The 22,709-nt window shown below is 31.9% G+C and overlaps 1 protein-coding gene and 1 pseudogene across 2 annotated transcripts; both read right to left on the bottom strand.

Moving 5' to 3' along the window:
• Nucleotides 1-12: 12 nt before the first annotated feature.
• LOC143605526 (tRNA threonylcarbamoyladenosine dehydratase-like) lies at nucleotides 13-3,288 on the bottom strand (the record flags this gene model as incomplete). The annotated part of the gene is made up of 6 exons (XM_077081608.1): nucleotides 3,280-3,288; nucleotides 2,961-3,173; nucleotides 2,710-2,844; nucleotides 1,301-1,435; nucleotides 813-1,028; nucleotides 13-137 (listed from the first exon to the last, which is right to left on the bottom strand). Coding segments are annotated over exons 1-6 (833 nt in total), but the record flags the coding sequence as incomplete, so codon positions are not given.
• An 8,310-nt stretch (nucleotides 3,289-11,598) lies between these two features.
• Nucleotides 11,599-21,560, bottom strand: LOC143605525 (potassium channel SKOR-like; annotated as a pseudogene). The gene is made up of 13 exons (XR_013148559.1): nucleotides 21,346-21,560; nucleotides 16,705-16,930; nucleotides 16,124-16,187; nucleotides 15,564-15,903; nucleotides 14,151-14,446; nucleotides 13,984-14,064; nucleotides 13,652-13,750; nucleotides 13,333-13,554; nucleotides 13,065-13,253; nucleotides 12,840-12,935; nucleotides 12,475-12,771; nucleotides 12,273-12,394; nucleotides 11,599-11,992 (listed from the first exon to the last, which is right to left on the bottom strand). The product of XR_013148559.1 is annotated as a potassium channel SKOR-like (transcript).
• Between the last annotated feature and the right edge of the window lie 1,149 nt (nucleotides 21,561-22,709).

Raw genomic sequence — 22,709 nt, 5'->3', positions numbered from 1 at the left:
TGCCATACATACCTCACGAGCATCAACTCGTTAACAGATCGCCACATTCCACGCCCGACTTCTTTTGCATCTTGGTCTCTTGCGCTTCGACAATGCCACAATTCTTTAGCAACATACATCACTTCTTCAACATCCACCTTAGAGAGCCAAAAAGAAAAATCCAATGACAAAAAAACAATAGGTAAATAATTCGGTTGTGATGAGACCCGTATACATCTAAATAACAAGAAAGAACAAATACTATTTTTCTCTCTAATAAGATGTTATATAGCATTATATCTAAAAGGTACTTAAGTGTAATATTATTCTGTGTATGTACAGAGCCCTAATGTAACCTTATTGAGCCATCAACTGAGCCATCAACTGAGCATGGAATTGAGTATTTGAACAAATTAAATTGTCCATAAAAAAATTTTGACCTCAAGTGACGATAATATCTTATTTTTAGTATTTAAATGCTACAGGTTAACATAAGATACCAACTATAAATAACTTTTTAATATTTTCTTTTATAACGAACGCCTTGCATACTCGATGTGTGTGTCTTATGCATTTTAACACCAAGCTAACGATAATAGAACTAGCGCCTGACAAGGAAACTACTAATAACGATTTGTTACAATTCTTTGGGTTAACAACCAGTCGGATATCGATATATGACAAGAAAAAAACATAAACACAGATTCTAAATTGACACGCATAAAAGTTTTGAAGTTATAAACATAATATTTAAAAAATTATGTTAAGGTAAGATCAGGAAAAAGATGATTGAATAGAAAATACTGTCAAACATAAGGACTAAAGCCAAGTACCTGAACGTTAATAGATGTGCCATACATCAACTCCTCATGCTCAATAAGGCGCTGATGTAGGATACTGTAATGATCCGTATCAAAGTTCACAATGGGCTCCATGTGGACTTTAAATTCTGCCAGCTGTGTCACAACGTATGATGCCATGATTTGCCCAAAAATAGCAGGTATGGTTCCCAGAACAGGAATTATACGAACTCTAAATCCAGGCACTACCTGACAATTATAACCAAGCATTTCAATGATAATCTAACTTTTTGAATCATACAGTTTAGGTCTTTAGGAAGTTTAACATACTATATATACATTTTAGGCAGCTTTTGACTTGGTCAGTCTGTTTCTTCTTTTAAGTTAATTTTTTTATTTTATAGTTTGACGCGTTAGAGATTAAACATAAACCTGATTGAACCATTTAATAGTATATGGTTTGGAATTGGCTCCTATAAATTACAAGAACTGGATAGATAGTAATTAGTAAGCATCCTTACTTGATAATCTGAAGGATTCTCTTCATCTCCATTAGGTCCCTTAAATGGTAGCAGTTTTGCCTTTGGTTTTTCCAAAGAGAAAACTACAGGAATGCCACCTTCGACATTATGATCTCTCCTTAAACGTTGTCTAACCTGCAAAATAACTTTTATGTCAAAAGGCCATACTGATTCACATCAGGATCGACGGTTAATAGGCTTTTAAACAAACCAAACGTTCAGTGAAGCGTCTGTGAACCGTTCAGAGGGAAGCTCGTTTATGTTCATTTTTTTAATAAACTAACGAGCATGAACACACGATTCGTTCGTGAACGTTCCTTCATTTATGTTCATTAGTTTTTTTTTCCAGGTTTGTTAGTTTACATATTCATCTAAATTTTTTGGGCTCATTACAATTTTGTCTAGTTTAAAAAGCGTCCATTATAAATTGAACCATTCTCTGATCTGTTGTGAGCCCACTGTCCTGAACTTCTGAATTATACAAGAATTTGTGTTATTTTTTGGATGTTTATACAAGAAGTTTGTTGATTTTTATCACCTGATTCTCTTTGTGTTAATACTTAATACAAGAGTTTGAGTTATTTTTTATGTTTGTATAAGAAGTTTATTTGAAGTAATTTTTTTTGTGTCAATTGTGCAGATGGGTGCAACAAATGCCAAACATGTTAAACCCACATCATCGCCGATGTGGCATCGCTTTTGCAGGGTTGGCAACATTAACGGGCACTAAAAGCCAAAGCCGCGCCAGAAGAACGTATATGGCATTGAGTGTGTGAGCGGGTAACATGTTGGATATAGAAAACAGAAGTAAACAAACTGAATGTTCAGTGAACAGTTCGGCGGGAAATTCATTTATTTAATAGACAATCGAACATGAACAAAATAATTTTGTTCATTTAGTTAAACGAACAAACGTGAACACATATCTCATCTGTTTGTTTATGTTCATGCACATTCGTTTATGTTTGTTCATTTAAATCTGTTTATGCTCGTTCGTTTATGTTCATTAGTTTGCGTGTGTTTAAGTTTTTTAAGTTTACATTCATTGATATATTCATTTAAAACTTTTTGGCCCACTACAACTTAGTTCAGTTTTAATAAATTTTTAGGCCCAAACACAATGTTTTTAAATTCTCACATTACTGTTTTAACTAGTTCAGCTCAGTTATATCCGTTCATCTATGTTCACTTATGTTCGTTCATTTACATTAGTGAACCATCCTTTTATACCGTTAAAAAGCACAAACATAAAACATGCTCATTTTCTTAACGAATGAATATGAACAAGAAACCCCGTTCATTTAATTGTTCGTATTCAATCGTTTGCTTGGTTAAAGTTAAATGAACGAGCACGACATGCTTCATTCGTGTTCGTTCAATTCTTTTACAGGTCTAGACAGAAGCATTACCGATCTAGATAGAGGGTCATTGGTGGATTCTCTCAAATCAGCTACACGTATTCTTGTGGGGTCCGCTCTTGCACCAGCTCCTGTAGCAGATAAAACTTTTAAACCCCTACGTACACATGCAGCAAGAAGAGCCACCTGTCATACAGATTAAACAAAAATAATATTACTGAAAAATCAATAATTGCACAAAAGAAAGTATGCGGTTATTTAAATCTGGAAGTTGGAGGTAAAATATTTACTGGGGAAGGTACCTTTGTATCAATGTTATCAATACAATCCAAAACAAAATCAGGATCACCCGAGAGAATTTCTTCTTCTGATGAATCATCATATAACAGAACCTTTGCATCTATGTGACACTCTGGATAAATTAGTGAGAAGTGATTCTTAAGGCAAATTGCTTTTGGGGTGCCAACATCTGTTCTTGTAGCAACCGCGTGCCGATTTAAAGATGATAATGAAACCTGACCATATAAAAAGTAAAAAACTTTAGTGATTATTGGTGAATAAATACATGAGCATACAACAAATGGTGTGTTGGAGCTTTTATAAGATGTTAGTGCATTGTACTTGATGCATCTTTTTATATAAATCATATAATATGAATACATAAAAAAGCATCCAAACGATTACAATCAAGTGGCGGTTGATGTATTATGGCTGCACAAAATAAATTCATAACTTAAAACACTTCAGAGGTCAAATTAGTCCATGTGCATGTACAAATCTATCGGTTCATCACAACAGGACATCTCCTTTCTGGCCTGAGAGACCATTATCCTATCTATATCTATATCTATATCTATATCTATATCTATACTATATATAATGTATGAGACAAGGGCAAATTAAGACACTTGATTTTAAGAGTTTTACACAATTTAATGCATAAGGTACGTACACAAAAGAGGGTAAACTTGTCTTTTGAACATTTCTTCAAAAAAATATTTACAACTTTTCATCCTTAACTTTAACAAACTTTTGTTAAAACAAATATTATTTACATGTTTACCCCCTCATCTTTAACCATATATTATTTTGATTTCCACATTGATGCAGCATGAGTCCCAACCCCTCCAAGGCCAATTACTACAACATAGGATTTTGTGACTTTTTGTTGGCCATCAAAACCAAAGAACTGAGGTGAAAAGAATAAATAGTTTGTTAAATTCAAGTGGAAAGACAAAAGAAGTAGCTGTTCAGAGACTATATCGTCTTCTAAAAGGTCATAGGTTTTTTGTTTGAAAGAAGTACTAGTGTCTTGTGCAGCTGGAGCGTCTGGCTCTGCTTTACCTATGAAATAACTAGACAGACGATTGGGAAGAAGAAGAACCTAAAATAGCTCCGCCGCCCATCAAACCCAAACACTTTGCTTTCTCCTTCATCGCCGCCAAGTATCTCTCTCCTCCTCAATTTCACTTTTTAACCCATAGCTCATTTTAAGAGTTTTATAATAAGTTTTTAAACTCGCAGATCTTTAATTTTTTATATTAATAAGTTGTTTTAATAATTATTAATTCACCATCATTTGATGGTAAATGAGTAGACCTTTACACAAATAAGCTAGAAAGCTAAATCAAACATCAAGTTAAGCTTATTTTGTTAAAACAAAAATGCTAAAAAAGCTATAAGCTTTGTTAAAAAAGCCAGGCCAAACACCCCCTTAGACCAACTGTACAAAAAGCCCCGAGACGCTTTGGACTTCAAATCCTCTTCAAATGCTTTGTACAAAATGCCCCAATTTTTTTATAGTGGGCTATTTGCATGTGGACCAATAGAATTCAAGAGAAGAAACTACATCATACAGTGCACCAATGGCAGGTCAGGGTGTCTGATTGTTTGATGTTTGTTACAATGAAGACCTTGTTTGTTTGATGCTTTTTATGTTTAACCTAAGACAATATGTTGGAGACAGTGTTTTGTCTCATGTTTTTTTTTTTTTTTTTATCTTCAAGACAATGTTTGACTTTTTATGGTTATGTTAAGATTGAGTTTGGATGTTTAATTCATGTGAAAGTTTTAATGGCATAAGTTTGTATTAGCCCAACTACCACCACACCATAATATTGTCCGCTTTGACCAAGACTAACCACAATCGTCTTACGAATTTGCTTTTGGTTGCTCAAGTGGAGACTTCCTAGAAGATGACACATCCTGATATTATTCCCACCTAAGCACGCTTAGCTGTGGAGTTTTCCTCTAATTTACTACCATTAATGGCACAAAACGCGTTATGATGGGGAATGTATCTATCTCCTTATAAAGAAGACTTCGTTCTCCTCTCCAACTGAGGGACGTTACAATGTTGACATGTTGAATTCATATCATTTGCATGTTTTAACGTGGAATTCCTGCTAAATATGCATATCAAATGCCTATTACATTCATATAAAAATGGAAGTACATATGTATTAAAGTCAAATCATAATTCAAATATTACAAAGGACATAATTCATAATACAAACAGTACACATAGATGTAGTACAAGCTTATTTCCAATGACAATAATCGTTTGACCATTTTGAGTCAGAGTACTGCTCGCCTTCATACGGATCATGGTGCCAGACCAGCTAGTCTAACTCGAGAGAAGCATAATCCCAAGCCTTTTTCAACACATCAAGGTCGTAATCTTACCATACCAATCTTTCGAATCCACAGTTGCAGCCTCTAGGATTTCTTTCATAATTTTTTGGGTTTCTTCCAAAACTTTATTTTTTTTTCTTTCTCTCTAAGCATGAGCTTCTTTTTCAACCTAACAGATTGAATATGCTTACAAGATGGCTATCAAAATAACAAAATTATATTACTAGTTAAAAGTTGAATCAGCATATGCATAAACAATATACTTTTTAAAGTCAAACCATAGTCTTAACATTAGGTTCATGCAACTTATACATAACACAATCTACATTACTAGTTAAAACTTGAGTACACAAATAACAAAAAACAACCAACTAATTCCTAAAAAATTTTCCATTTAGTTTTTGCCACGTCTTCTTTCTTGTTATTAATCCTATCAAAGAAAGAATTACCTTTTCACATCTTTAGGCAATTTTAAGTACCATCCCAGCTAATCCAACCATAACTAACCTTCTATAATGATAATGTACAATAAATAGAAAAAAATTAACATAAGAACTGCTTCTACATCAGCAATTATGAACAATTAATAGTTACCGGCCTTTCAAATCAACTCACGTCTCAGCTAATCATAAAAACTTACAAACACAATCAACTCAAAACCTGATTTCTACATTAGAGGAATCTAAAAGTGTATCATTCGATTTGAGCACATTACTGCTATGAAATGTAGCTCCTCTACAAAAGAAAACCCAACCTAAATATATTCGGTGATTGTTGCAGTGGTAGATTAATAGAGCACCGACGTCGATCAAAGCCAGACACTTAACTTTCTTGTCCATCAAATTCTATTTGAGAGTCATTCATAGTTTATTGTTTCCACTAGTATCACCTCAAATTTAATTTAAAAAAAATATATGTATACTTTAGTTTATTGTTTATTAATAAATTAGTTTCATTAATATACGAAACCGGTCCATATCAGTTTGGTTGGTTACAGATGGAACTTCTTTTACAAAGGTGTTTCTTCAAAAGTTTATGAAATATGATATAGCTTTGGAAGGTATTTCAAAACTGGTGTAACATTGGTTTAAAACAACGGATTGTCTTTTTTGTGAATTTGTCAGTTGGGAGTTTCTGTACAAAATGAATTTTAATTAAAATAATGCAAATCGTGGTTTGAAACCACAGATTTCACCATAAACATATAGCATAATATCGCTTTCCTTTGTGTGGTGGTTTTGCAAGTCAAAACGTGGTTTGAGACCACGGGTTGATCTTTTTTATTTATTTTGTTTAAGATGTCGACTAATATTTGTGATTGTTTTATTCGGTGAGTTCGATAGTCAACTTGTGGTCTGAAACCAAGGTTTGATTTTTTTTTTAATTTAGTATGTTCTCACGTGATTGATGTTATTCAAATTGCAATTCTTAAACCATGGTTTGTCATGTTATTTAATTTTCGTACTTCATGTTGCTACAACAAGAAAATGCAGGGTTTGGGTTTAAAAGACTCCACCAACTAAGAGCTTCTGACTAATTGCTAAGAACAAACAATAATGCTATACTAACCATAAAGGGGGGTCTCCTACGACCAGCCACTGACATGAGAATAAGATTCGGGTATATATAGAGGTGATAAGTAAAGAAGATTAGTATTGAGAGAAAGTAAGGGAGTGTGAATGAATGTTTACCAAATACTAAGTGAATAATATCTCAATTCCAGCGACGGTTTCATTAGATATCTTACAACTAGAATCGCTCTACTTTTATAGGCAGAAATTGAGCTTCTTTGCAGACAGCTCATCTTCTTGGTTTTCCTTGTGCAAGAGGTTTTTCCCTCTTTTGGTGAAAGTCACCAGGTTCGTGGTACCCAAGGTAGTCATTGAGTATTCTAAGAATTTCTCTGCATGATATATATATATATATATAAACTCTTTTGTCTTTGTGTAACATTCGTTACTTTTCAAACCCGATCCATTTCGAATTTTCAGTTTTGTTTTCATGTATATTATAATATTATTAATTAATTTTTGTTTGGTCGTTTCGATATAGTTTTGTTACTCGTTCATCATTAATATTATATTTCTCAACGATTTACGATCATCGTTCGTTCAATTGTTATTGCTTTCGATCAATAAACGAAACTCCAAAGTCCGGCCATAAACGAAAATTTGTAAGAACCTCGGTTAACTAACTTAAACTGGTTTTATGCTCGTTACCCAAGGTGTAACTCTCACGGGTCATAACTCGGTCAGCTGCGTTGACTTAACCGAACCGGTCCATAAATCCAACATAAACAACCAAATTGCAGTCATAATCAATTAAAGTTGCCATGATTGATGAACACGGATAACTTGGTCCTTATGAATTATGTATGTATCTTTGTGTATGCGTTTATTTTTAATTTTTTTAAGTAATATTTTTATTAGGAACCCGGTTCTTACACGGAGCATTTCCAAATAGAACCTATAACCTAACCAGTTCCTTATTTACTTCCATAGGTTCTAGTTTTTAGCCTCCCAAAACCAGTTTCAAACCGATCTGGTTCCACCAAGGAACCAATTTTGTCCACTTTGACAACAAACCGGTTCAATTCAAACCTGAACTGGCTTAGGGTTAAAAACCGATTTATTCCCCTCTATCTAGTATAATACATTTTATTACATAAAGTATTGAGGTGTCAATTCCTTATAAGCACAACACCAACCTATCATAAAGACATAAACAGATAAAAGCAACATGTAGAAATCTTCGTTTGAGAAGATCAAAGAACTTGTCCAGATTTGTTTCGGTTAGGTTTCAGTTTTTTTGGTTTCAGATCGGTTTTTTGCCTAGGTTTCGGTTCGATTTCTGTAGGAATCAATGGCATGTTTGTTTCAATCAATGACTTTGAAACTTTTGATTTTTAGATTAGGATTAACATTCTATAATATGATTTTGCATTTTGCTTTTCTGAGTTTTTAGCATTTGAGTTTACATTATAGTTTTCAGTATCTGATTAATGAGATCACTGAACACAGTCTGAACAATAAGCTGCAATGCGGATGGGCATCTGTTGTTGTTGGTCCATCTCATAATTTTAAAAGTGTAGATAATAAATGATGTTGAACATTATGAGTTTACAGATGGATGGATATAAGTATTTAATATGTGATTTTTTATTTATTTTTGAATTTTATGGTATTTTCAGGAACGAGTTCGGCTTGCATCGTTAGCTCTTGCATATGCTGGTATTCTGATGTGTGATCATTTTGTTCATGTGGTGTTGGTTATCTTAATACTTTTCTCGGTAAGGGCAAATACGTCAATTAACAAAATCATATGTACTTTTTGTGTTGTGACAACTGTTAACACGTTTTAAATTAACAGATTTAAATTATGTGCAAGATATTGGCGGCCCCGATGTTACCGTGGCTTGATGGTATGAAGTGTATTTACTGTGTCTTTTGTCTGAAACTTACCGGTTGAACCCTACAAACTATAAGGAATCTCTTATCGAATTGCCTGCAAACGAGTCTAACGGAGCCGACATCCTTCTGGTCAAGTTTGATTATTTTACCAATAAAGTAATATCTTAATCATGATTACCTCTGATTGGTGGCGGTTAAAACCAAGCTTCGTTATGTTGCTTTTGTGGATATCATGTAATCTTTACTTATAATGTTAAGGCAAAAGTTCTTTTATAATTTACCATTTTACCCTTAGTAGTTTTTATCACCAACTTTTGTAGGTTTTCATTGGTAAATTTGACATTCTTTTAACTAAAAACCACATTAAATAATGCACACATCTTAAACTATGTTGTGCATATTATTTTGTGCAAGTAATACAAATCATGCACAAATGGTCTTAACAAGATCTATTTACAACTTATGGGTCAATAGTACATGTATTTTATAGTTTTTCTTTTAATCTTATTTAAGAGCTAAATTGGCTAAAAGATATACAATAGATTGTTTATGAGATACACTTATGCATCTGTATAATATAGAAACAAAAATACCTACAAATGAGTTGATGTTAGAGGCTAGATAAACTTACTATAAATATACTGTACATGTAATAGAAAATTAAAAATTTGGATGTTTTCAGTCCTAATAAACATACCTCTCAAGATGAACAAAGTTTAGCTTTTTTAGAGTAGTACATACAACCAAAGGAAAAAAAAGGTCCAAATTCTGCTTAAATGAATTTAAAGGGCTAAAACTTGATACTTAAAAACGTAAAACAATAGTGCTCAAATAAAGAATAACATACTTTAAATTGTATATCTGGTTCGGTTATGCTATTCACCCAAACCTTCAGTTAATCAATTATGGCTTAACCAAACCATCAATTAATTGTTCGTTACGGTTAGGTTGGTTAATTTGTTTATGGCTTGGTTAATTTAGTTATATGTTCATCCTGAATAAGTAAAGACCATATCACTATTGTGCTAATCTTTACCGTGGGTGTGTTAACTTTTTAGTTTTTTTTACATTGATCTGGTCCCGTTTTTTTTAAATATATAGCTTAGCTTCAAGTATGTCTTAAATTCGTAACTGTTATTAACATGTTAATTTGCCTGTTATTGTAGGCCACATGATCTTCAGAGACCATTTTTGGCGTTTTGCTTTTACTCGAATACTGACTCTGGCCCGAATTAACCCGGACATGATTAAGATGGAACCTGAATTAGTATTCAGTTCAGTTACCGGGTTAAAGAAAGTTTAATCGGGTTAATCTGATCAACTCGAATTTACATAAAGAATGTCAATTATACATACGCATACATAATTGATTTGGTTGGTTTGACCTCATGAGTCAAAGTAAGAAGCAGGATTAATTTCAACCATTTATGGGAAAGTATGCCACGATGTTTTTTTATTCACACAACTAGCTGCTTCTTTTGGAACTGGAAACATAACTTCTACTCCCGCAAATGAGTTGACTTTATCGTTTGTCAAAGTTGTAATAGATTTTGAAATGTAGTTGTCACTATCATTTACAACCGGTGTAAAATATCTGTCAAACCTGTTTTAGAGATCTGGGAATTGTAAATGTAAAATATAACTTATCATTATTATATGGAATACATTTTGTTTCCTATATAACATGAACGTGACGATTAAAGAAATTTATTTGTTTATATTTTTCATCCAGTGTAATACGTAATGAGATATGTGAACTCAAATCAAACTCTTATAAGTACAAATTTGTAAGAATAAGCACATAAGATTTATGTAAAACCATTCGTTAATACTACGTTCAAATTTACAAATTGTTCAAATATATAAGCATCTATTCATTTTTGTTTTTTTACTATAATTTCCATCGATGTATTATTAAATTCAACTTCATAAGTTGATAACTTTTCATCTATGGTAATTTTTTCATTTCGATTTATGTAAAATAATCTGTTACATTTCTTCAGTTATATATATACATATATGTGCGTGTGTGTTTAATTGACGATTTTTATATTTCCACCCGTGTAGTACAGATTATCTGTTTATGTAATAAAACTAGGTTATTAACCCGTGTAGTACACGAGTTAATAACCTAGTTTTATTACATAAAGTATTGAGGTGTCAATTCCTTATAAGCACAACACCAACCTATCATAAAGACAAACAGATAAAAGCAAGCATGTAGAAGCTTTTCGTTTGAGAAGATCAAAGAACTTGGTTTCATCAAAACTAAAGATGATCCATGCGTAATTGTAAACATAATAATCTTGTATGGCGATAGCATACTAGTCATTAGGAACAATATTGCCACCTTTGCAAGACGCTAAATATCGGCTTAAAATGAAGGATTTAGGCAAAGGTTCTGCATACTTGGGATTATGATATGTAGGGATAGACCAAAACGACCTTAAGAGGCTTAAGTCAAGATGCCTACATTTATAGGCTATTGAAAAGATTCAAGATGAGGACTCAAAGCAATCTTGCAATCCCGCTTGCCTTCTATTTCGATGTAAATTAGATCAATGATATTGGAATAATAAAATGTATTATAGGTTTATTAAAAGAGCCTTGGCATGTTTTGAGTAAATCTCAAAAGTTCTATTTCAAGTTTTGAAGTAGAAAGAATGATTGTGGTGCCACACACTTTTGCAATTCAATCCATCATGCATGTAATGCTACGCAGAAGACACGCGGTCTTGTATGCTCTAAGAATAACAGGCGATGCCATCTAAATCTTTAAGAAAGCCATCGAGGTCTTGTATGCTCTGAGAATAACAAGCGATGCCACCAAAATCTTTAAGAAAGCCATCGTGTGGTTGTTAAGTGTATTCTAAAGTACTCATGTAGTAAACCTAAAGACATGGTATCAATTTATGGAGGTTTAAAGCAAATAGAGGATGCAAACAATTCATTTATTTATATTGCACTAACGGCCAAACCACGATAAATGGCTCGTGTGACACTGTCACAGTGATACAGAAAACACGTACTATCGTACAACAACACCTACTATTCACTTATCAAATACAACTTCTGACCATCTGTAATCATATCAACATCAACAACTTTGCCTGCATCTTCGGTTACTATACAAGAAGTGGGATGAACATCTAACTTTAACAACTCAGCCGATACTTTGATGAGTTCATCGGTGGTGCGGGGAATCCATACGACTACTCCAAACATGTTGTTTTCTTTTCGGTCCCATGGGTGACAAGGGTATACTGTACATTTCCTCGGGTGCATTTTATCTATTTAAAAATTATTTTAAAGTTAGACATTTACACACTGTAAAAACTTGCATAATATCATATTTATCTTACCGCGAAACCTATTGTCAATATATCCACTCACAGTACTTCAATTTACATATTTATTTACACATTTCAATAAAAAAATTTGTAATATGGCTACTATATCCTTCACTTTATAAATGTCATAAATTCGAAAACAAGTGTATTTGATATTATGACTTTTTATTAGGTAAATATATATTATGTCAAGTAGGGTAAAAATGTTTTGGAAAAAAACCTGTCATTTCTTGTGACCCTTCTGGAAGTTCTGACAACTGAGAAGATTTTGCTTCTTCTAGTAATTTGATCAACATTTTGTTTCCAGACATCCTCCCTTCATCAAGAGGAGTGTTACCCCATCTGTATATTCAAACCACATAATATTATTGTATATATAACTCTAATATACAAGAAAATATAAGGGTATGCAGATTGCTTACCTATCTTTTGATAGGACACTAGCTCCAGCTTCAACAAGAAACTTAACAGTTATATAAGAACCATGTGAGGCAGCTACATGAAGTGGAGTTCTGAAGTCAAAGTCCTTCGAATTCGGGTCAACGCCGTTGGATATTAATCGCCTTAGATAATCAATATCGCCTCGTGCAACGGTTTGAGCATAAGAAACAACCAGCATCTTCTATCTTTAATGTTGCACCTTCTTTTACTAGTAATGAAGCCACTCTATCATGACCAGATTTAATGGCTTCTAATAAAGGTGTGTTCGAAAAAATTATCTGCCAGTATTAACAATATATTAATTAGTCGGGTGAATATTATTAAGTCGAAAAATATGTTTGGCAACCATTGAGTAAGGAAATTTACCGAAAACGTCAAGTTCAACTCCTTCTTGAATAAGGTAAAGAGTGATGTCTTCATATCCTTTTGATGCAGCAAGATGCTATTAAAAACAACTACTGTGTTAATATGATTACAATAATAAATGACTAATGAGGTTTTCTATAGAAAAAATACTGTTTGAGCAATTTTTGACCTGTTTGACCCATTACAGAAACAACAAAGTACATACCAATGGAGTCCTTCCATCGTAATCTTTCTTGTTTGGGTCAGCTCCAGCTCGAATCAAGCTTTTGAGCTGATACAAATCACCGTAAAAAGCTGCACTATTAACCCTCAGTGCCAGTTCAGCTTCATGTTTTCCAATATGCAATGTGACATCCGTCTCTAATTGCTTCAAACGGTCATCAGAAGATTTAAGCTGCCACGATGCATTTATTACTTTAGAAATTGAATTCCACAAATATAATTATAATTATGAAATATAAAACATTTATTACCTCTACTAGATTGTTTAATATTTTTCGGCCATCATGAAAATATATCTCAAGGATATTAGAAAAAGACTGTTTGTCGATTCGAAGAAGTCTACAAAGCTCGCAAACTCGAACGGTATACGGTTGAGGAATGTTACATAATATAGAAACTTCTCCAAATGAACTGTGAGGTTTTAAAATTGATACAGTTTCTTCAGATCCATCTTCACATATACCAATTTCCTCCTGTATCAGATTTAATTTCAAAAATATATCATATAAAAATCATATTAAGAATATACAATAATAATAACAGAATTAAATATAAGGAAAGGAATTATACCAGCTCACCATGACAGATGAAATAAAGTTGTTCAACTGCATTGCCTTGTTCCATAATTACTTCACCTGGGAGGAAAAACTCCTCATGCACTTTAGTTACCTGGAACAAAGTTAGTTTGTTGAGATATTACTTAATCATTTAAGCATTAATTAATATTTAAGAATATTACCACGGAAAGAGGTGAAATGTATGAGACAAATCTTAGGATCAAGTGTTTATGTGGTACTTATAGAACAAACTATGGATATTCACACACAACAAATTTAAAGAAGAAAACTTTAGGATTATACAAAATATCTAAGCTATCATTTCTAAATTCAAAAATGACTTACAATCTGATTGATGAATTCCAATGAGCATCCCTTAAAAAGAGAAACCTTTTCAATGTATGACTTATACAAAGTTTGTGATATCTGCAAAGAAAGTAAACATTGTTTAACATACATAACATAAAATAACAATACATGCTATATATATTTAATTTTATTTTTGTTTATACCTTTGCACGAATAGAAATCGGAAGGTCACGAAGTATGGCAGAATCAGTGTAATTACTCTCATATTGTAATCTTAGGTGACCTTTGATCTGATTACGTATGTCTCTACCGAGCCTGTTTCTGTTCATATACTTGAGAAGATCTGTCATTCTGTCCCTATATCTTTCTGTTTTTGATCCTTTCACAATCAAGGCTGTCATGTTACCGATCAAATAAGCACCCAAAACCATGTCAAATGATACATAAATCATTACAAATATCATTTCTCTCAAATTGACAGCGTGGATTTCACCATAACCTGTAGAAACAAGTCAACAAGCATTCAGAAAACCTTAAATGTCTTCCATTGCTACCTACCAAAATGCTGCAAATGAACCTTCAAGGGACTAGCAGAGGTATCAACTCTCAACATGGATTTCTAAGCTTGTAAGCGAACCGAATGTTCAGTAAACTGCTAACTTGGCGGAAAGTTTGTTTATAATTGTAACAAACATGAACAAAATTTTTTTGTTCATTTAGTTGAACGAATGGACATGAACATGTGCCTCGTCGTTCATTTATGTTCTTGACCATTCATTCATATAAATTGTTTACGTTCACTTATGTTAATTTGTTTACATTTTCTTTAAAAAAGTTTAGGTACTTTAGAATATAGTTTAGTTTTATCGAATTAAAATATCACCAATTACAATTTAGGCTAGTTTTATTAATGCTTAGGTCCAACATATTAATGTCCATGTCTACTTTTACTTAATTAGTGTTCTTTCAATTATGTTCGCTCATCTATATTCAGTTATGTTTGTTCGTTTACATTCATGAACCGTTTGTTTATACTTTTAATGAACGGACATAAAAGAACACAAACGCGCTCAGTTTCTTAACGAACATGAACAAGAAAGTTTGTCAGTTTAGTTTTCGTGATCGCTTGCTCGGTTTTGGTTCATTTGTATTCATTGGTTCATTAACAAGCCTAGGGATTTCACCAAAACCTTCAAGAGCCAGGCTCATTATTACTTATTAATTATTTATCTACATATTTAACTATTATTTATTGATCTTTTAATTTTAAATTTTGCATATAACATAATATATACTATATAGTTATTTTTATCAAAATTTTATATACAATAATAATTTATATATATATATATATATATATATATATATTCATTGAAGAAAATAAAGTTATATAAATAATAGGCCCGCTTATGCTCATGAGTCAGCTCGAGCTTGATAAGTGAGCCGGTGTCGAGTAGCTCACGAGCGGCTTGGATCATTTATACCCCTAGTCTCAGCCATTATGCCTTAACCCCTTGAAGGCCACCTACTCAGTGTAAGCTACATTATACCCGGTCCCTGTAAAACCAGCGTATGGCGGGACCGGTTACCAAAAACAATGTTGTTAATGAACTTACCAACAGTGGCCATAGTAACAATGGCAAAATACAATGATGTTGTATATCGTTTCCAAAGATCAATCTCTCGAAAATTTGAGTAGCTATAATCACCGAGTTTTAGACTTCCAATCCAGGTGTATCCTTCTTCGACTGGTGGCAACGTTGTGGCCAAATAATAGAAGATGCATGCTGCAGTATGTGTGCAATAGAGTTCAACAGCTATAAGTTTTATAATCCTCGAGAACAAATAGTTCACGCGTATGTCTTTCTCCAGCCTTGAGAAAAATTCTAGAACTTTCCGTACACGAACCAATCTAATCAGCAAAAGATACCTCACTTCTTCTTTTCTTCCAGAAGCCTGATAATTTCATATTGTAATTACATGCTCAGTTTGAATAGTCTTACAAATGGGAATTAATTGGCCTTGTAGGTTTTTTTTTATTATTATTTTTTTATTTTTTTTTATCAGTTGCATCTGTGTTTATATATTATCAATTTATTAGAGCACATAATCCTCTTATGCTACTTTCTAACAATTATCTAAGAAGAAAGCTATATGAAGTTATATAGTAGCATACCCTGTAGATGTTATCCCATGGCATACATGCAAGTATATCAAACAAAAAATGAGATTTCAGGTACCTGTAATGACAAGAAATTTGCAAAGTTAGTGGCGGAGTTAAAAAAAAAAAAAAAAAAACTTTTAACCGGGACTTCACAATAATTCTCTTGGTATAAATTTCTAACATGACACCAGCCTAACACGAATTAGCTAGTTTGAATTTACTCTAAACAGGCTTGGGTCGGGTGAATTCACAAGCACATTTAGATAGCATGAGTTGTATTTGTTTCAACCTGACAGTTCACGCTCTGACCCATTTACGAACAAATGCACCTAATAAAATCCCACATAACAAAATGAGTTGATCCGTTTAAACCATTTATTTACCTTTTGATTTCTAAAAATGTGTAACATGTAAAACTTTATGTCCGTGCCAACCTGATATAGTATTGTGTAAAACGTTGGGGTCGTATCAGGTTCAACCCGCCAATAATGACCCGTTTAGCAGCCGGGGTCAGTCAACAAGAGATATATTTGATTACCAAAGAAGGTAACATTCCGTCAAGAATATACTTATTTGGCAAAGAAAGAACTAACCTAACAGCAATGAGATTGCGATTAGAAACCATTTTGTAGGTCTGAGTGTCTCTGTATGCTGTAAAGAATTGTAGAATGACATCAATAAGGAAAGCTATCTGACCAGCAATTGTCTAAGAAATAGAGGTTTTTCGGTAATCCTCTGAAGAAACCGAATTCCATTGGTGTGAAGAAAGAAGAATACACTGCCCATAATAATATGAATTTCTCCCAAGCCCTGTACCAACTGCAGCATTCAAAACCTATTATTATTATGTATATTACAAAAGATGTAAACAGTATATATTTTATTAAAATTATTATTATTATTATTGTTATTATTATTATTATTATTATTATTATTATTATTATTATTATTATGTTACAGAAAATGTAAACAATATACAGTTAAAAACTAAGAGGAAAATTGTAAAATCAAATATAGATATTATGAGGTCTCCACATTGGCCGAAACACTAACTGCAGTTTTGCAAAATGCACACTGAATCAGTTGGGTTGGATGGATCGGTCAAACCGGCGGTTTTTACCGGTTTAAACAATTTTTTCTTTTTCAAATCGTTAGTTTGTATTAAAAGTTTCAAAAAGAAAAAATGGTCCTTGATTATTGTTAACGAATAAACACCAAAGAACAAAATTAAGATGAATGTGAAGAAAAATTCACTCTTATTGATCATGATTGAAATTACAAAAGATTACAGAAAGAAATAAACTAGTATTGATTGAGTTAAAAACATAAACCCTATATGAGTGTTCTTCCCCAATTTATACAGCCCAACAGCTATTAACAAACTAACTATCTAAGTTGGCACATTCAGTCCCCTACTCTTTCACCAACATAACAATTTGAGCTAAAAGTCTTTTGAGAACTAAAGAATAGTTCCAAACCAGTCCCTGAAACTTTACTAACTTCACATTTATGACAATATACTCCTAACTATGATAATATACATGTATAATAACATATTCCAAAAATAAAAGAAATAAAAATACCAAAAAAAAAGAAAAGAAAAACAATATAAATAACAAAGGTTGAACAGTTGGTTCGGTTTACATGGCCGATTCCAACTTCCAAGTTCCCAAGCCGAACCATACTGTTAGAACCGTCAAATCAGCAAAACCAAACCATGAATTGAACAGTTTAGATCTCATCTAGCATATTGATTCAATATTAAGACGTTTTGATATGCTTTAACGGTTTATGCACATCCTAATATCTATGACTAAGAAATTTTAAAGTTATATACTAAAAAGCCTATAATTAAAAACTAGGTTTTTTTGTTACTTTATAAATGGTAAAACCTTAAATATATACATAAATGAAACATCAAAAAGCTCTCTGGTTGCTCACCAACCTCTCTCAAGTCACCAGATTGCTTAATTTGTAAATGAATGCCTCTCTTGCGTTTCACCCGAATAGGTATGGGTCTCACCAAACCCGGATAGCCCTTAAATAGATTATAACATCTCATTAAGTTAAAAATTAATCTCACCAAAGATTTGATATGCAAATCCTATAGAATAGGGTTTAGATATACTAAAAATTAACATCTAATTTTTTCTAAAGAGAATATTATTAATAATTAAGAAAAAATGGTGGGTCATGAATCTCACCAAACCCGGATAACCCTTAAACAAGTTATAATATCTCATTTATTTGTGAAACACTTTCATTATCAAACCCTAATTTAATTTCTCTATATGGATTTAGTTACATTAGTAATTATTTTCTTTTAAGTTTAACTTAAAGAAAACATTTCACAAAATAATATCCAAATTATAACAAATGAACATAAACGAACAAATATAAAACATTAAGTAGATGATTTATTCACCGTTTCATCCAAAAAATGAACATACACGGACATAAATGGATCTGAATTACCAGTATGAACAGTTCATGAACATAAACAAACATAATTTAACAAAGGTAAATGAACATAATGAACAAACATAAACGAATACAAACAAGCATAAACGAATATAAATAAACACACTTAAATGAACACAAGCAAACAAATATAAAAATTAGCATAGGATTCATTCAGTGTTCAATCTATAAATGAGCATAACCAATCATAAATGGATCAAAATAAGTCAAGTATATAATAAAAATCATTACAATACATTAAATTAAAATCCAAAAAATATATTTACAACATAGCAAATGTAAAACAACCTTCGTAATATACGAGATAAAAACTAGCAACCAATAAATTTTAGGGGATTAGACTGCTTTCTACTTTCTACTATAAAAGAAACTTTCAACCATATCTTAACTCCATCAAAATCACGCATATGATGTACAAGATTCAAGTCTAGAAAATAAGATGCCATATTGGAATAATAATATATTTTGTTGATCCGTACAAATAACGTATGCTTAGTAAGTAAAGAACTAAAAATAAAATACAATATAATAGATTCAAGAACATTTTACTTTGATAGCATATAACTATTATAAAGTATAGCGTATGTTAAGCAACGGCAGACTTTTTAATCTGTTTATAATGATGTCAGAGTCAGTCAAATATTGTGATCCGTAAGTTAACATATCGATCCAGCTAATATATTTGATTTGACAAGCATGTTGATTCGTGAGGTGGATAAACATTATTAATTATGGATAACAGACAAAACCACCGGTATATGGTAACACACGTGGTGCCATCATCTCTTGTTCTAGGTTTGACGTTTATAAAAAAATATAAGTGCGTTCTTAAATAATTACCCATTAAACATATATATTTAAGCATATTTATATCTGAATATGACACCATTTTATTCGTAGTTATGATATAGTCCAACAAAATGCACTCATCAATTAACATCATATTTATTTGAAAAGTATAAACATTTTAACTAACTTATTATTATTATTATTATTATATTATTATTGGTTTATTTCTATGGAAAAGGGCAAGTGTATTACCTTGATTTAAAAAAGTTGAATTTGTCTAGTCCGAAATCTAAATAAGCATTTTAACGCAATTTTTATAAATAAATTAGAGAGCAATTCAATGACGGCTAAATATTTTTACACTTTTACGTAGATGATTCATGCACTACGTACGTAATGTAGCTATAAATGAAATGTACACTGGACAATATATTGTGAGTTATTTAGTGATAACTTTTATATATATTTTAATAAAGATAATTTAATATAGTGTTTGTGAATTATGTCAGACTTATAGGTTCAACTATTAAACACAAACATGACTCGTATCTTAAAATTATCAACTCAAACCCCCGCACACTTAAAATTAGGTAATCATAAGCAAACCACTCCATTTATATAAATGTGTCAAATGGGTAGACGGGTTGTAATCATGATTGGGTTTGGTGAGTTGTAAAGATGAGTTAAACGGGTTAGTGAAATTAGCTTTTTAATTAAACATGTTGACGAGTCAACCTATTTAATTAAATGAACTAAACATATCTACACAAGCTGTTTAACTAACCAGACTAGTAAACACTCATTATTTAATAGATGAGCTAGATATGAAACACAAAACCTAATTATTAACCATCTCTAGATGTAGAAAAAATCAACTCCCCTCAAACTTCTACGTTTAATCACTATGAAGATAAACTTTTATTCTTATTTTAGCATATTTTGATAATATGTACGATGAGGTTAATCATGCTTGTTCATTTATATATTTAAAGATACACTTTCAATAGATATGCAAGTACAAAACTAATAGTGCTATCACGTGTAGTACTGAGAGAAATAAAAAAAATGTTACACACTTTTATAACATCTTATATATCCCATCTATAACAATAAAGTACATGCTTTGATGTTGCTCGGCTTAAAACTGGATCTGTAATTAACGTAACACATGTACGTATGTAACTATGTTTTTCACGTTTAAAATATATATATATTCACTGTTCATATATAGATTTTGAAAACTACATCTTATAAAACCTTTTAGAGTGAAGATGTATTATAGATGTTAACCTTTGCACAAACTAGGGGTGTGTGCGATGCGGTTTTGAGCTAATACCGAACCGAAAATCAAGTTTCCAATTTATGTTTTTGGATTTGATTCGGTTTTGCTAATCGGGCAAAAATTTTTTTTGACCGAAACTATTGAAATTGTATCTTTTATATATATATATATATATATATATATATATATATATATATATATATATATATATATATATATATATATATATATATATTAAATTAATGATTAACAGAATATTAAACATTTTGGTCAAAAATATTAAGAGCTAATATAACTAGGTATTAACCATATATAGAAACCAAACATGTTAGTAAGTTGGGTTAATGGTTACGATTCAATTCAGTTATTACTATGGCTCAGTTCAGTTTTTATGGATCTTAACAAAACACAAAACCGAACCAAAACCAGTATTTCAGTTTTTGGTAAAGTTCAAAACCGAACCGTCGTTCAGTTATATTTTCCTATTTTGGAAAAGTAATAACACACATTTACATATATATATATCTAAGATCCTTCTAGTCAGGTACGTAATAAAAGCAACACGCACACACACGAGGCGTGAATATAGATATAGATACATAACAAGCGAGTGTGTGTGTGTGGGAGAGAGAAGAATACTAATACTAATAATAATAATAATAATAATGAATTAGCAACGTACCTGTTTTGCGGATGAATGAACGGAGAGCATCCTCCTCTGATCATCCCATCAATAAACCTGTTGTTGTCTTTATTGAAGCCTCTTCGACTCGCATCCAACCCTAGATCTCCCGCCAACAATGTGAACCTACTCCGACGCTTCCTCAGCCGCCCGTGCTCCTGCTCCTCCACGTTATCCCGCACGTCCTCCACCACGTATTCCTCCTCCTCCGTCATTCCACCACACTATCCAAAACCTAATTAAGTATGAATCGGAGGCAAATTCAAATATTAATAATGTATTGGATTGAGTAATTGTGAGTAGGATAGATAGTTATAAGTCACGAGAAATGGATTGGTTTCTGAATGAATTAAACAAGTTGCGAAAGACATGGTAGACGATGATCATACCACTCCCCACTATTTATATAGGCCGTTCAATTTTAATATTATTTTATTTTATAATACTACTTATTATTGCTTAATTTAATTTGCCACTTGTTTTTAAGATATATGGTAACCAAATGAAGCACATACAAGTAATTGTATGTAAAGAAAATATATAAAGAAAATTTATAAAATATATGGTATGATTACAAGTAATTGTGAGTGGAGGAAAGAGAAAGTGTTATATGAGAAAGTTAAATTTAGAGTTTCACTATTCATACCGTATAGTTTTTTTAACATTTTCTAAAAGTGGTTGTAAGTAAATAAGAGATAAAATATAATGATAAAAGTATAAAAAATTTATTTAATTGAACAGAAGAAAGGAAGTGCAATGATTTTTAGTGTAGTTATATGATATGTATGGATATATGGTAAGGAATTGAATAACAAAGCCGCCTAAGTTATTCATTATTATTTTTTCTTTTTTTTTTCATTTTCTACTTTATGTATGTGCTATTATTTTTATTTTTATATTACGGATATATGGTTGACGATGAGTGAATGATTCAATCATTATCAAACGTTGGATCAACCTATTGTCCAATCTCTGCCCTTTTAAAATGCTTTTTGTTTATGACATGCCTAATAGGTCCTTCAAATAACGGAAAAAAAAACATGTGAGAATCGAATGGTAAATTTGTATTTTATGCTTTCGAAAAAATAATGATCAAGCCAGCTATATAAATTAAATCTCACTAAATCATCAATGTATCAGAAATATGTGCTTTATGTGATCTCACCGTTCACGACATAACATAAAATTAGTTTTAAAAAAAATGCCTCTCTTAAGTTGTTTTGTAAACAAGCAGAGACAGCTCAGATAAAGATCAACCCTGATGGCATGGTGTTCTCTTAGCATGTGCATAGTAAACTAATTACTATTTGTTAGGATAGTAGAGAGAGAGAGAGCGCACGCTAAAAGGATTGAAAAAACAAACA

Source organism: Bidens hawaiensis, unplaced genomic scaffold (assembly GCF_021521415.1).
Source record: "Bidens hawaiensis isolate Kalapana, Puna unplaced genomic scaffold, B.hawaiensis_p1.1 tig00070021_1, whole genome shotgun sequence".
In the NCBI taxonomy this organism is placed as follows: domain Eukaryota; kingdom Viridiplantae; phylum Streptophyta; class Magnoliopsida; order Asterales; family Asteraceae; genus Bidens; species Bidens hawaiensis.
The sequence above is the reverse complement of the archived record's forward strand: the minus strand, read 5'-3'. Positions and strand labels throughout refer to the sequence as shown.